This window comes from Phasianus colchicus, chromosome 6 (assembly GCF_987193195.1).
Source record: "Phasianus colchicus chromosome 6, bPhaCol1.hap1.1, whole genome shotgun sequence".
Taxonomy (NCBI): domain Eukaryota; kingdom Metazoa; phylum Chordata; class Aves; order Galliformes; family Phasianidae; genus Phasianus; species Phasianus colchicus.
Genome location: NC_143441.1, coordinates 13,040,408 through 13,055,761, shown reverse-complemented (window position 1 = coordinate 13,055,761; position 15,354 = coordinate 13,040,408). Strand labels below are relative to the sequence as shown.

General features: G+C 35.6%; 1 protein-coding gene across 6 annotated transcripts in view; it reads left to right on the top strand.

Moving 5' to 3' along the window:
* ANO10 (anoctamin 10) overlaps positions 1-15,354 on the top strand; it is a 117,250-nt gene that overhangs the window by 22,638 nt on the left and 79,258 nt on the right. Inside the window, exon 12 of one of the 6 annotated variants that reach the window (XM_090142495.1) lies at positions 2,306-3,905. The exons of the other annotated variants lie outside the window; for them this stretch is intronic. Coding sequence (XP_089998621.1) covers positions 2,306-2,356 — 51 coding nt within the window. The 3' untranslated portion in view covers positions 2,357-3,905. Of the gene's footprint in view, positions 1-2,305; positions 3,906-15,354 lie in introns of those variants that run through there. 6 annotated transcript variants of the gene reach the window in all.

Here is a 15,354-nt window from a genome sequence, read left to right as displayed (position 1 = left end):
TCTTTGTCCTCAGCGCATTTATTTGCTCTTCAGTCAGAGAAAATCAGTGATCAATTTTGAAGACGCGTGGACAACACTTAGCTTTCTTACTGCTGAAACTTTTCAGAAGTAGTCTTCAGATATTTGCTTATCCATCTGCTTCTGCTTTCCTGTGGCAGCATAGCCTTTTCATACTGGTAATGCATATTTACATGCATGTGTGTATGCTGCTTGAGGGTATTTCATTTATAGTGTCAAGTTGAAGTACTGCTACTTCATTTGCAGCCTGAGTAGTTTGTTAGTTTTCAGATACATATGTACTGATAAGTATTTGATATGTGGATTAAATTAGTGTCTGATTGACAGTTTGATTTGATGTAAAGAAGTTAACTGTAGAAAAAATGATTATCCCCGATGAATAGATATTAATTGGAAAGCTATAAATATGGTTCTTTTTCTGAAATGTTTAATGATAAGATACAAACCTTACTGATAGCTTTACAGATCTTTTTTAGGAAAGTACTTAGTAAGCGCACTCATCCAGCGTTTTATTCTAGTAACACAGGTATTCTAACCAGCACCCATCTGTGCCTGCTATTGTGATGAAAGATGTAGAAAAATGTGGGAAAATGTACTTTATATAAATTATTAAATTATTTGGCTCATTGATGTGTACATACACAAAATAATTCTGCGTTGTTACCAATTCTGCATGTTAAAAAAGGTTAATCCAAGCCATTGGTGATTTCAATTAAGATATTGTTTCCATTTGAAAATTCCTCTGCAGCAAACAGCTTAATATGCATAGGAAATCAAATCTAGAAGTCTTCTTTAAAAAAAGAAAATATGCTTTCATTTTTAATAGTTTACAGAATGGTCATTTGACTTTTATATTTTATATTGGACTTACAGGTAAGCCACTGCAAGTCGATTTATTCATAGGTTTGCAATTATAAGCCATAAAAATAGCTTTTTTATGTTTAAATTTCAAGCTGAAACCATGTGAAAAGTTATTGGAAGATGCAGAGTAGCATTGGTTAAAAACAACAGCTGGAAGTTTCTGAAGGTTTCTGCAGTATAAAAACAGAGCGAACTGATCCTTCAGTTTATATGACAACATTTGAAGACTAAAAATGAACTCAAATTTCAGAGTGCTTTCTATAAATTGTACTTTTTAAGAGGTTGTTGGAATTGTAGGTTTAGTTTGAAAGTGAAAATGTCAGATATTTTAGATATGTTAATATTCTTTTAACAGGGGAACAGATTGCTTCTCAGATTTTTTCTCACTTCAGTGAAAGGTTCAACTTCTCAAGGAAAAAGGATTTATAGATTTGTCTATTTAAAATTCTACAAAATGCCTACTGCTGAACCAAATTCCTGCAACCATATCAGTGAGGTCAAAAAAATGACAATTTTGCAGGCTGTACATGTAGAAAATGTTTTTAGTTCCAAAATCAAACTTGATCACAATTCTTTTTATTGCCATCTCACGTGGCTTTTGTTGTTGTTGCATTGGAGTTTTTTTGGCTTTTGTTTTTTTCAATTAATGGCAAAATAAATGAAAGTAAACATGAATAAAGTTCTTAGACCTATGTGAGTTTGTGGATGCTGGTTGTATTTTCTAGCATTGTGGTATTATAGAAATGAAAATGCATATTAACATCTGTTTATTCTTAAAAGGTCCAGTTGCCTTTTGAATTTATTTTTTTTTTTTTAAGAAAAAACAGATTTTTTTCCAAAAGATTGATCAAGCAGTGTGTGCAAAAAATAGTGAAGCTAGGTCGGATCATTGATTTATCTAGGCCAAATTGCAACAGAGGACAAAGGAAGGTTGTATTCATATAGCTAAATATGTAGTCATGTTTCTTTGGAATTAGTTCTCACACTTTGTTGATTTGTGGTGTGAACCTTCTTAAGGTTTTCTCATGACTAAAAATGACATAGCCAGACCTGTGTATGGAAGCATGTATAAGTGCAGTGCATTTATACAATGGCGTATCCTTTTTTCCAAAGGAACTTTAATTATTTTGTAGCTAAAAGCCAATTAATTTAGACAAGTACTGTTAATATATCCTACCTTTATAAGTCATTGCCATGTGTGTAGGTTCTACCCTGGATTTTTCTTGCTTTTCTCTGCTCTTTTTTTTTTTTTTTCAGTTGTATGTTTCCATGTAAGGTCTTGTAATTCTAAATTAGATGCTGCCAGTGTGGGTGTGACATGATAGTAGAGGTAGAGAAATCAGTGCCATAGGATGTACTCTAAGAACACTTCTTAGGAGAAGCAACAGTAGCAAAACGAGAATCCTCTTCTCTTGCTGTCAGCCAGGTAGGAGCACGAACAGGAGGCTGCAAAAGGTATGAGGTGCTACTCAGCTAAAAGACATGAAATTTCCAGAAGGATCACAGCAACATTTTAACATGTGTGGGGATTCCTTCACTAATTTCAGCAGACATGAATGTGTCTTCTGGAATTGTTCTTCCTCATGAATTTAACATCATTTGGTAGTTCATACTGTATTTTTAAGCCATACCTATAATAGAAAGGCTGACTGAAGAACATACTTTGGGAAGTCTTCCAGAAAGAGAGCATATTCCTTCACTATGCTAACAATGCTTCAGAAGCGTCAACCTGGAAAAATAACAGGAGAACTGAGTAGGAATATATTTTTCCATTCCTTCTGGGATTGTGTACGGTTGCCAAAACAAGGCAACTTCAAAAGGCAGTATGAATAGAGAACAGATCTTTGGAGACAATTACAAGACATTTTAAACAACTCATAAGAATCAGACATTCAGATCTCTTCAAAAACCACTTAAATTAATATTGCCCACAAAGAGGTTTCCTTTCATGTGTAAATGTTTTTTTCTGCTCAAGCCTGATCAGGATGTATGGCTTCCTGGCTTGCAATTGGGACTGTCAAACAAAAGACAAGTTAATACCTATTAATATTCATTGTTTACCTTCCACTTGATTGTTTATTAATTACTTAATGACAAAATGGAGTATGAACATTCAGAGCCACCTGGCTTTACAGCTATCCCAGAGGTTGGCTTAGTATTTCATGAAGCTGAATTCTTTTGTAAATAATGTATTAATTTATTCAGTTAAACTATTTAAATAATTTTTTGCAAATGTGATATTCATAACTGTCAGAAAAAGCCTGGATAGTAGCATCTGCTAGAGAGTACTTACTATAGGATCTAAAAACCGTATTCCCATACATCTGTGACGCAGTTTGCAATAGCATTTCTTAGGTACTGTTTTTGTTACAAGCCTTCCCTTTCCAGGGATTGTGATGCTCTTCCCATTTCCAAAGTTTTATGTAACTCTTTTGTCTAAGGAGGCTCTTACTTTAAAATAAAGAAAGAAAGAAAAGAAGCTCTGTGTACCATTTGAGGATAAATCCAATCTGTCATTTGTATCTTCAAGATTACTGAGAATAAAAATGAGTGACTCTGAGCAGGTAGGGGAATCCCAAGGTAGAAAATGCAGGTTTTGCAGCTGTAATTGGAGAAGAAATAGAGAACAGAAATTGAATAGAAATGTCTCCAAATGGCAGGAGAAATCCAGTCATCCTTATGTTGGAGCCTCTGTGTTGTCTGTTAGATACAGACATCTCTCTTCAGAGAGTCTTAAATGATGTGATACTTTGGCTTGCTGTTTTTCCATCTAGAAACTTCTGGAATAATTTGCTTTTATGCATGGTTTTCTACAATAACTACTAACAGTCTGTGACCTAGAGTGTTAAGATCTACTTTAGTATTAGCTTTACTGGCTTTGTTACACAGCTGCTCAATACAGTAAATGCAATTAGTCATTTATTGGAAAAATGCAGCGGGAGTTATCCAATCTCTTCCAGTCTCTTATTAAAAATGTGCTAAATCAGTTGCTATATTTTTCCCCATACCTCAGAAGTAGTTTCAATATCATCATTTGCTTTTTTAAACTGTAGTTGTATTAAAAAGAAATAAAATTAAATCTCTTTCATTTGGTTGGTTGGTTTTGTTGTGGTTGGTCTGTTTATTGGATTTCTCTTAAGAGAACCACTGAAAACTGATTCTGGAACTTAAATTCTGTAAAACAGTGCAGCACTGGACTGAAAAGCTGTTGTATACAGACTTTTTAAAATATTCTCTGTGCAGATGTTTTATTGAATGCAGACTGAAGTTGATCATGAGTCATGGTATAAGGTAAATGTCGGTAGAAGTGGGGTTTAATTACTTTATTTTTGCTCTGAGTCTTTATCTTATGCTGGAAGGAAGTGTCAATCCAGAATGTCACTCTTCTGATCAGAAATCAGTGGCGTGATGTGTAAAATTTCAGAGGGATTTTTCATTAACTGTGGCAGTGTGCAAGGAGCTTGGCACGCTGCAGCTTTCTATTCCAGTGCCTTTAATGGTGCTTTTGATGTCATGAGAGACTGCTAATGTGTGCCTATAATCGGCTGAATCTTTTCGCTGAATTCCTACAAAGGAGATTCAGTTAGAAGCTGCTGAGAATTCATAACCATAATATGTTTGATCAAGGTTAGTTTTAGTCAGAGGATTTGTCATAAGATGTAAAGTGAGTGTGTATGAGTGTGGGTGTGTTATGGGGATTACAGATAAACCAATATCAAATATGAGGGTGTCTATTATTCAACTTGAAATGTTATCTTACAGTGTTTGCAGTACTTGAGCTTATCTGCACCTCAGTTTTTTGTTCAGGAGTTCATAACCATTGCAAATTATTTTGTGTGGAACTTGTTTTGAGATTAGGTGAAAAGGGAATAAAGGTCATTAAAATAAATGTTTAATTTTTTGCAATTATATATTATCAAGTAAGTTACTGATCTCAAATACTTTCATGTTTTTCTAGCTTCTTAAAAGCTTCATTTTTTAAAAAAAGATGTCTGTACCAGAAGTAATTGGTAACAGATAAAGCATGAATGCATCCTGAAGAACAGTAAGTTGGAGAAGTTGAGGTATTAGTTTAATCTAACACTGGTTGCATTTGGCAGTTCTGCTTTATTTCCTATGCCATTATAGGAGCTACAGGGGCAAACAAGAGAAATAGAAAAAAAATGATGTCTTTCCAGTGGTTTTCATGCCAATTTAAGTAACTAATTTGGGGAAGTATTTATTACATTCTTATTATTTTTATTAAATTCTTATAAAACATACTACAGTGTGTTTATAGGGAAGATTTGAGGGTTAACCCCTTACATGTGAAGAAAGAATCTAGTACACACCTTATAAAGTGTTATAAAGTGTTTCTGTAAGTGTAAGTGCCTTGATTTCTCTCTCTGTAATTGCAAGAGACTAAAATTACTTTCCTGTTCTGTCTGCAAACAGAGTCGAAAGTACATCAGTAAAAATGGTATGTGGCCCCAGTCCTCCTCGCGAGGATTGTGGATTGAAAAGTGACACTGGAATCATTATGTTAATAAATTCATTAATTGGTTTTCATAAGTTTGGGTATGTCATAAGGTGCAAGTGGGTCTGTCTTTTTACGGCTTTGGGTTTGGTTTAATAAATGCATAGCTTGAAAGCCCCACACAACACAAACTGTAACTGTTGATTTCCTAGATAGCAGTGACCGCATTTCTCTGACCACTATGTGGTCTTTTTATTGCTGTAGTTGAAATTTATGAGTTCTGAGTATGCTGTCAGCTGAGCTTTGTACCATTCTATCTGCAAATCTCCTCCCCTCCCCTCCCTCCTTTTGTCCTTGTTTCTGAAGGTGGAGTGAATAACATTAATGGCAGGCTGATTTTCTCTGCCCCCTCCATGGTCACAGTTTAATCTCCGAGTTACTCGGTTTAAATAAAATAATAATGAAAATAATAAAATGAGTACAGCAGTGAGTCAAAAGCTGTCTGTTGTAAAATGTGTTCTGAGTGTCAAAGTACATACAACTGTATGATACATTTCTCAAATGTTAGTCATGGAACCTATTTACTAGAATTGCCTTTCTAATATAAACGCAGAAGAAAAAGGAGAAGAGATTGCATCTTCCTTGGCAGTGTCACATTGTATTAAGAACTGCAGCCGTATCATTGCTCAGCTTGCCTCTGAAAACGTCTGAGCTGCAGAGATGCAACAAGAGATTGGTGCATCATCTTAGAAGCTATAAAGTGAGACAGATACTTCTTCTGATCCCACAAAGAAATTCTGGCTAATATGTAAAAAGTTGCATTGTGTTTTTTTTTGTTTAAGTTTGGTAGAAGACTTACAACTTTCCTCTCTCTCTTTCAAACAAAAGAAGCCTCCTAACCTGTCATTTTTCATTAGAACATTGTCTAGAGATTTTGCTGTGGTATGGTAATGTTAATGCAGTACTGCTGGTGCAACCATGTTCTTATAATCACTGCAACATGCAGTGATAGCTTAGATTATTTTTGTCATAAAGTCAAGATTCAATATGAATGTATCTTTTAAATTCTTTGTGCCTACTACCATCTACAGCTAAAAGTATCCTTTGTCATATGTACCTTTGTAATGGGCTTAGTGTTGCAGAATTGTAGCTACATCTGGAAAATCAGTGTTGAAACTGTGAAGAGTCTGAGAGGACTACCCAGTGTTTGGGTTTCTGCCTCAGGCATAGGTTGTCTCTGTCAAGATGGAACTCAAGTGTACAACGTTCTTATTCTGCTCCTGTACATTCTATTTTTCATCAGAGAACTGTTTTCTGTATGATAAACATTTTGTGTTATATCAAGGCAAGTCTGTGTTAAAACATGTGCTTGAAAGGTAGAAATTACACAAAATGATTATATAGGCTAGAAAGCTAATTACTTGGTTCTTGTGTTGGCAGAGTTTTGTTGGCATTTCTGAGGAAGTCTTCATTTTATATTCTACCTGAGAGACTGATGGTGAGCCACAGTGTCCTGTGGTGACCTCTGCTCAAAATGGGAAGATTGGAGGTGTTTTCTAGTTAAGGAGTGTTTTGTGAAGGGTGGCAAGTTAACTTTTCTGGCATCGTCTCTTTCATTCCAACAGCGTATGAGATTGCAAAAGCACCAAGGGGCTGTCAGTGAGCTGTTGAGTCATTAAAAATAAAGCAAAATCTCTAAATGTGGCCAAACATGAGATACTGTTTCATTAGAACTGCTGCGTATTGTACAAATGTGTACCAATTCAGAACTATGGAAAGAAATCATGATGAGCTATCAGTTTTAAAAGCTGTTCTTTCTGTTTGTGTGTACAATTCCTTTGGACCATTATTAGCAGAATAGCAATTTGCTGGATTGCTGTATTAAAGGAAGAAGGCAAGTATGTGGATCGAAGGATTTTACCCATACTTGCTAATCTGAAGTTCAGGTATTGTGTAGTATACTGGTGTTCTGTGGCAACATAGTATTTAAGGGTGTTTGACAGTTTCAGGTCTGATAATGTTCGAAGTGGATTTGCTATTTGAGATCAAATTTCTGATGCCTAGGCAGCACTTTACCAATCCAAATGCAAATCACTGCCACAAACACAGGCCAGAGTTGGTGGTGGTTCTGTTTTCAAGTTGCTGACTAGAGTTTAAAACTAGAGTAAGTATACATAAGGAAGAGCAAGAAAACCCAGTGGCTTAGAATGAAAAGAAAATGAGCGTTCACTTTTGGAATGATTTTGGTAGTCAGAGGGTTAAGATTAAATGCTGGTGTGGTGGATTCATTATCTGTGTATATGCCTTAAATATTCTTAAAATCTGTAGAATTCTATGATGTGGAAGATGTGAAATTGTCAACAAAGGTACAAAAACAGTCCCATTCTTTGTTGGTTATGTTTGTATCCCTGGATTTAACGACTAAGCCATGCACTCAGGCTTAGGATAAAATAAGTTTATCACCTTGAATGGATAGCTTTCAAAAGGGCTCTGCAGATATGCCTTTAGCGGCTGAACTCTAGTTGGGAGGGACTATGACAATAAAATTTTATCTTGGAGAAGAGGTGACTAGAAATTCTAAATATGTTAGTAGTAGTAGTTGTTTATTCAACCACTAGAGGTCTTATTTGTATAACAGTGAAAAGTGTTCTTGAGAAGCTTGCATTGGTACAGCTTTCTGGTGATTCCCATGATCCGAGAAAAACAGAGAAGACGTATAGAAATGTGACATTGAAGAAATAGATAACAGACTATGGAGTTAAGAATGTTACAAACTAGGAATTGCTGGTTCTTCTAGTTTCAGAAAATGAAATGAGATATTATATCTCAATCTGAAGCTAGACATAGATGCTGATTATAGAGTAAGACAAGACTGAAGGAAAAAAAAGTCTTTAGCCAAATTTGTTTTCAAAGAGTTTTGTCATTTATTTGAACTCTGTGTAAAGAACCTCTTTAGCATAGCCATGCATTTTTGACATAGGTTGTATTATGTTTGTTTCTTCTTTTCTTTTGCTTTTGATCACAGATGAACTTTTATTCATCTTTACAGTCTGTGCTAGCAAGCAAGATACTTCCTTGGGAATCTGCTTAATATGGACTGTGCATCATTCACAGGGCCTGTGAGAATCTCAGTGCAAATATCTTCTTTTTTTTTTTTCTGTTCATAGAGCATGAATCATAAAGGCAGCATATAGCATTTCTTTTGGCACTTTCTAGGAGCCTTTCTTTTGTTTTTAAACATTATTTGGCAGTTACTTGGCTTGTCAGCACAGAATCTGTAGAGACAGCTTTCTTGAAAGCTGCTACTAGCTTAGGGGTTTCGCATGCATATGCTTTTAACTTTAACTTTGCAAAAAGTTAGTCTGATTCTGTTCTTTTGTGTAGAGGTCCTGCAAATTTTGTTTAGTGAGTCTTAAAATGTGCAGATGTCATTCCACATTTTGAGCCTGTGATTAACAGGTATGGAATAATGTAGAAAACATAGCTTCACATTTTCTCAGTTCTCTGTAGATAGAGTTTAAAAATAATTTTTGTATAACTTGTTGATTATATACCAGACTTCTTGCTGGTGTAGTTATGCAATGGGGAATTTAAAGGAAAGTTTGGTGTAAGAAGAAAAAGAAAAAATATCACTTTTTAAAAAGTGAAGCAACCTTCTTCGATACTCCCACTGAAAATCACAGGAAAAAAAAAAAAAGAATAGTCATCTAATTTTTATTTCCATTTTGTTCATTGATATTTCTTTTTCAGAGGAAGCCATCTGTTTGGAGATCTAACAGTCTGTACCACTACAGAATTGTATTTCTGTGCATGTAATACTCTTGCCATTTGGCACAGTGTCTTGCTATCGCAATGCTGTGACAAAACAAATGGTGGCATGTATCTTCTTTCAGCACTGTCTTGGCTTTTAATGGCTGTAGATTTGTTAGTGTTTGGTGTTTTTTTTTTTTCCCATTTACTTGCAAGAAGTGTAGAGAACAGTGACTTCTCTCACTGAGCATCTCTGACAGCTGTAAGACCCCCATGCCAAGTTCTGGTTCCCAAGCCTTGACCTCTTCTTTGGCTGCTTGTCTGATCTCTTGGCTGGCTCCTCTGCTGGTTGCTGTGGCAGCTGCAGAATTGTCTGTGGAGCTGCAAAGCTGGCTCATTCAGATTCTGCTTTATTGTTGGTGGTGCTGCTTCTCTTAGCTTGGTGAGAACTATCTGTATGTTTTAAATATATTTTGAGAAAAAGAATTCTCAAAATAGTCAAATTGCTGCGATACAAATACTGATTTTTAATTTTCCTGCTTGAAATAGAAGGTGTTTGGTTCTGCATTACTTGGAAGTAAAAATACTCTGAATACAATATGGCACAAAGAATAGCATTTTTTTCATCCCTGGCATTTTTGCTTGGCACTAGCGTTCTGGATAAAAAGAATGACAGTACATTCATTGTATGAAATACTTCATCAATGCTGTAGATTGGGAATGTAGCCGAATTGACATAAAAGGGATATACTTACTAATTTCAAGTCTAGCATGTAGTGAATGTACTACCTATTCATGCATATCAGTACTCAGATACAGCCTGATCTGCTTTGAGGAAGGTGTGGTAGAATTTTAAGAGGGAGGGGAGAAGGCAAATGAATGCAGACTGCAGGGCTAGGCAGTGTGGTTAAACTTTGGTTTAAGTGACTGAATTTTTAAAAAGAAAACAAAGAACAATATTCTTTCATATTCTTTATCTCAACAAGAAGTGAAATTTTAACGTCCAACAAAATTGTCTGTTGAAATGTAGTATCTTTAAAGCCAGTCCGAACAGTAAGGAAAGAGAAATAAATGACTGATGACATTAGAGATGAAACACTGTCGTGACTTCAGTGAAACTATAAAGCAGGGCCAAAGTCAGCCTTCAGTGAAGATTACATGGTTGCGCTTTGGCAGAGGATGCGCAGGGTTTTAAGAAAAGCTGCTGTAACTAGATAACCTCTCAGTATGTTTATCACAATGGCTGTGGTTCTGTTTCAGAGCGGAAGAGACAGTCGTAAATACCGAGGAGAGGAATGTAAACTGTTTCTGAGCATTTCAATTGAAAAGATGAGAGGGGAAAATGTTTTGACCCTAACTGCTCACAACATGTTAGAACATATACATTCTTCCTCAAACCACTCCAAAATAGCTATGGAATAAGCAAAAAGTTATTCAGAAGGGCCAGTCTCCCATCTTTCCAGAGGGAACTGAAAAGATATTGCTTATATAAAGAATCATCAGTATTTATGACAGTCTTATATATGACAGTCTGGGACTGATGAGTTGGATTAGGGTAGTTCATTGCTCGTGTGTTTTAGGGACTTGCAGCATTCTGAGATGGTCATTGGACTGATTGCATCTGTGAAGGGGTGTAAAATGTCAAATATTTCTGTCCTGGTGCTGCCTTACATCCCACAGTTTTGGACTCCATTATTTGTGAGTCTGATTTGATACGTGAGGCAGGTTGCTCTTCTTGTTTATGAGAAGAAAAATAGCAGAGTACTGCTGTAATGATTTGTAGGAGAAAATGTAGAACAGCTGGGTAAGAATCCAAAGCAACTTCGGTCTGCAGAAATACTGCCTCAAGAAGAAGAATCACGTTCTGATTACCAGGTTTTTCATTCCTGCGCCATTTACTGACACTGCTGTATACAGAGTTAATACTCCTTGCTCCTGTGAATTGGTGAGAGACAAAGTTTGTCATGTTCTCAACCTCAACAGTGTGGGGAAAAGGAATTTATTTAAAAAAAAAAAAGTTCAAGGTTTAATGTATGCGTGAGTCATTTCAATACTTGGAGCTTTTCATAAGGAGCATAAATGTACTGCTGAGGGTTGGAGAAAGAAAAGTCCAGATCAAAGCCCTTTTGTTGAATTACTAGAACAAATTAGCATATCGGTTAATAATTTGCCGTAATTTTTAAGACCTCTGTTAATTTTCTAAATTTCGCAAGAAGCATACTGTTATTTACACATGTAAATTAATTCCATAATCTAGCAGTTTTCCAGTTTTTACTATTTACAGTTTAAGCATTCTTAATAATAATAAGAAAAAAATACTGTAAATGGAAATGCTGAGGTTTTTGCTGCAAGTGCAAAGTTTTATCTGGAACTGACTTACTGTTGCTGATTCACGTCTCCTGACGAACATACAGTTTAACAAGACTTTGAGAGTTAAGTTCTGACGCACATGGATGTGTCTATTAGCCAGTTCTGAATGTATATTCCCAAGTTAAAATTTCATCCAGACCCACCACCAGATCCAAAGTTCCAGACGTTCCCTTAATAACCTAAACATCAATCCACTGACTTCTAGAAACCTTTTAATCTCTCCTTTTCAGTCTCTGTTGGTGCATACTTGAATGTAGGTTTCAGTTTATATCCTATTCTGTATGTGCAGATACAGCAGAAAACTGTCTTTATTTTGTACAGGAGGCGCCTTTTTAATGCTGAGTACCTTAAATGCTGGGAATTCTTTTTAAGATTTCTCTTATAACTGAGATATGAGGAGAATGCTACATTGTTTAAAGGATTTTCCTTTTCTCTTGCTTCTTCGTTCCAGTGTTATTGCCTCATGCTGCCTACCAGAGTTCATTGGCAACCAATTCTAAATTCCTAATTTCCTAATTTTATATACTCTCCTCGTCACCCTTTTCTTCTGTTATTTGGTTGGGTTTTTTTGTTGTTGATTTTTGTTGTTGTTTTTTGTTGGTTTTGGTTTTTGTCTGTTCTCAGTGAAATCCTATTAATGACCTATTTTTATCTGATAATTGGTTTTCCTGCTTGAGGGGATCATGAATTGTAAATGAAGGTACTGATTTGCCTTGTCCATCCATGATGGTTTTGTTTCTTGATGAATTGCTGAATTGTTTGGTAAAACTGGTTTATTTTAGAATATTAGCCGCAGATACTTTGGATCAACTAAAGTGCAAGTGAAGGAATAATTGTAAGGTAAAAAGCTTTCAGAATTTGGTAATCATTATAGTACATGGTGTTCTTCTTTTCATATGGACAAAAGTTGGTTGCTCCAAATGTAATGCCTTCTATTTATTTTAATGGAAATCACAAGAGATAAAAAGAGTAAAATGACAGTGTTTGATAGAGCAAATTCTCAGCTATAAAACAGCATTTCTCAACATAGTCACCACCATTAGCTGATACATGTGCGTGAGCTCATTGAGATGTTGTTCATTTCTTTGTGTGATAGCTGTGCATGGCTGCTCACAGCATAGCTTGTCTTTCTGTTTCCACTGCTGAAATGCACCTCGCACCAGCTCCCTGTGCTCACATCCACTGTTGCATCTCCATAAACATTCAGTGAGAATCAATGAATGTCAGTGGCCAATGTCAATGCTGTACCACCAACATCCACCTCTGATGTCATGGGCCAACATAATAAAACAGGAAGCATTACTTTCAGAGCAGTCCTCATACTGAACAGAAGGATGTGTATTTTTATACAAAAAATATTTAAATGATAAATGTACTGAAATTGGTTTAAACCATAACCACTAATTCTGTATTTGTGAGCTGGGGAACCAGACCTGAGGAATGGGGTTGTTTTTAGCAGAGCTAAGCATTAGTCTACTTATCTGTGGAGTAAAAACGGGGAATTGAAATTCCTTGTTTACCTCACTGATGTAATAAACGAAGTATAAATATCTTGTTTGGAATTTGGTCAGCTTTCTATAGTTAATGCTGCCTTCTTCCCATAGATCGGAACTTACACCCGAGGCGATCATTATTACTAATGTGTAACTCATGCTCGCTTCCACCACCGATAAGTCTATAGTCTGAACTAGTTTTTCTGAACGTTTCCATTCCATAGTCAGAGGCAGCATCGCTACTTACTGGTGGTGAGAGTATTTCTATATCTGTGTCAGTCAAAATGAGTTACTGTAAGTTACATATATTTGCTTATTTAACTTGAAATCAAGGGCGTATGACCTTCAGATTCTGTATAGGTTGTTTTGGACTAACTAACATAAAGATATCCTAGCACTCCTGGGAAATTACTGTAAGGAAAAGCTCAGAAAATGGCAGTGCTGAAATACTTGGAAAATGTATAGTGATCATCTACTGAAGCACTGTGCAGAGTGTGACCCGGGTGATTTGTGTTATGTTAATGACTGTAAGAGTTGTGGCACAGAAGCAATGTAGTGAATTTACCTAGGTGATGTATCCTCTAATTTAAATCCTGAGAGTAGAAGTTTGCTGTTGCATGGAAATAATTTATTAGAGTGCCATTTAATTCATAATATTATTTTGAAAGTTTATTTGCACCAGATGCTCCTGTCCGAGCAATTTGGCAATGTATTTATTGGAGATGTGATTTGATCATGCATTTGAATTTAAACCTCCACTACAGAACTAGTTATTTCACGTATTGGGTCAAATTCACAGTTGATCACTAAAGCATTCTGTACTCTGAAGTACAGTCATTTTACTGTTGATAAAAATTTGTTTTGAAAAGATACACAGATTGAAAAGGATCATTTTTGTGGTGAACTACAAAAAAAAATTGTCAATGCTGCATGTTAATGAATTGTCAGTCTATTTTACTCTGACTGAAAGGCTTTTCTTTCGTTTAAAATTGCAAGAATTATGTTAAAACTTGAGCTAATTCAGTTGTGTAACAGTAATCGATACTGTTCCAAAGTGCTGTACTAATGTTAGTTTGTTTAAACTGCAAGAAACATCCATGAGATGGATGTATAGATTGTCAAGCTGATGGTTAATTAGCCAAAGCTAATAAAAAAGGGAGGTGCTATGTTTACATCTTGTTAGCAAGGAGAAATATAGCGAGTGGGACTGAGGAGCCGCTTCGTGGGGAAGAGCTAATTATGAAAGTGGAGTTTATCATGAGAAAGATAATTTTATGGCCCATATATGGGTTATCTCCCTAAGATATAAATTGGCAGCAATTTTTTATCTGTAGCTTTCATCTTTGGTTTTCTGAATGTGTTTATTCTCTAGATTTTCTTGTACTGGGTATTTTCTAATGTACTAATGCAAATCCATTACTGCATTTAGCACTGTTTTGCTGAGTGATGATTGCTGTGCAAACACAGGAGAAAAGAGGTAGTGCATTCTCATTAGCAGCGTGTTCTATTTTGGGTACTGTGGAGTAACTCACAAGAAGCTTTTTTTAAACAACATTTTCAAGTTCCAGTTTGTCATTTTACACTGACGACTCCTCATGTTTATCTTCCCACATGAAAAAACAAGTCAGGTTTTGTTTGAATTGGACATTTCACATCTTTTATAAAATATATTGTTGCGTATGTTGTTTTGTTGTAGCAATTTGTTCTTTAAGCATGTCTCTCTTTTTGAGGCACTCAGTTCTTCCTGGAGCACTTTTGTTTCTTGCTCAATGAGCGCTTTGAACTAAGCTCCTTATTAGCTATCTTGGCTTTCTCTTATAGGGTTCATTAGGGCACATCTAGGAATACATCCTTATCATCACTGGCAGTGTTGTACTGCACAGGATTGTTCTCCATCTTTGCTCAAAAGATGGCTGTTTTTGTCTTTCATCTAGAGTTATCTTGTAGCTCTTTTTCCAAAATAACCTTGAAATCCAGGAAGTACGAAAATACACAGTTAACTGGTTTTTAATTTTACATGAAGAATGTTAATAGTTCAAAGAACCTTAAAATTGTGATTATAAAATTAAAAAAAACATGTAACTTCGTTAAAATTCTTTGTTTTAAATAGCATTGTTCTACTTCTATGTTGAATAAATTCCAATGTTACTTACATCTTTGGCTGCAAAAAGAATCCTAAAATGAGAGCGAAATAAAGTTTATCTGGACAAATGCCATTATGTGAAAATTTAAACAGCTCTTTCCTCTTTTGCTCTGGTTTGTTTCTGCTTTCTAATCTGAGGAAGCTGAATTGATACCACTGTGGTGATGCAGTCCATTAATTATATTAGCGTGCTGCATGGATCAAGAATCTAACAGGCCTCAAAAGCAACATAAAAGCATCTGCAAGAAATTATGTTGGAATAA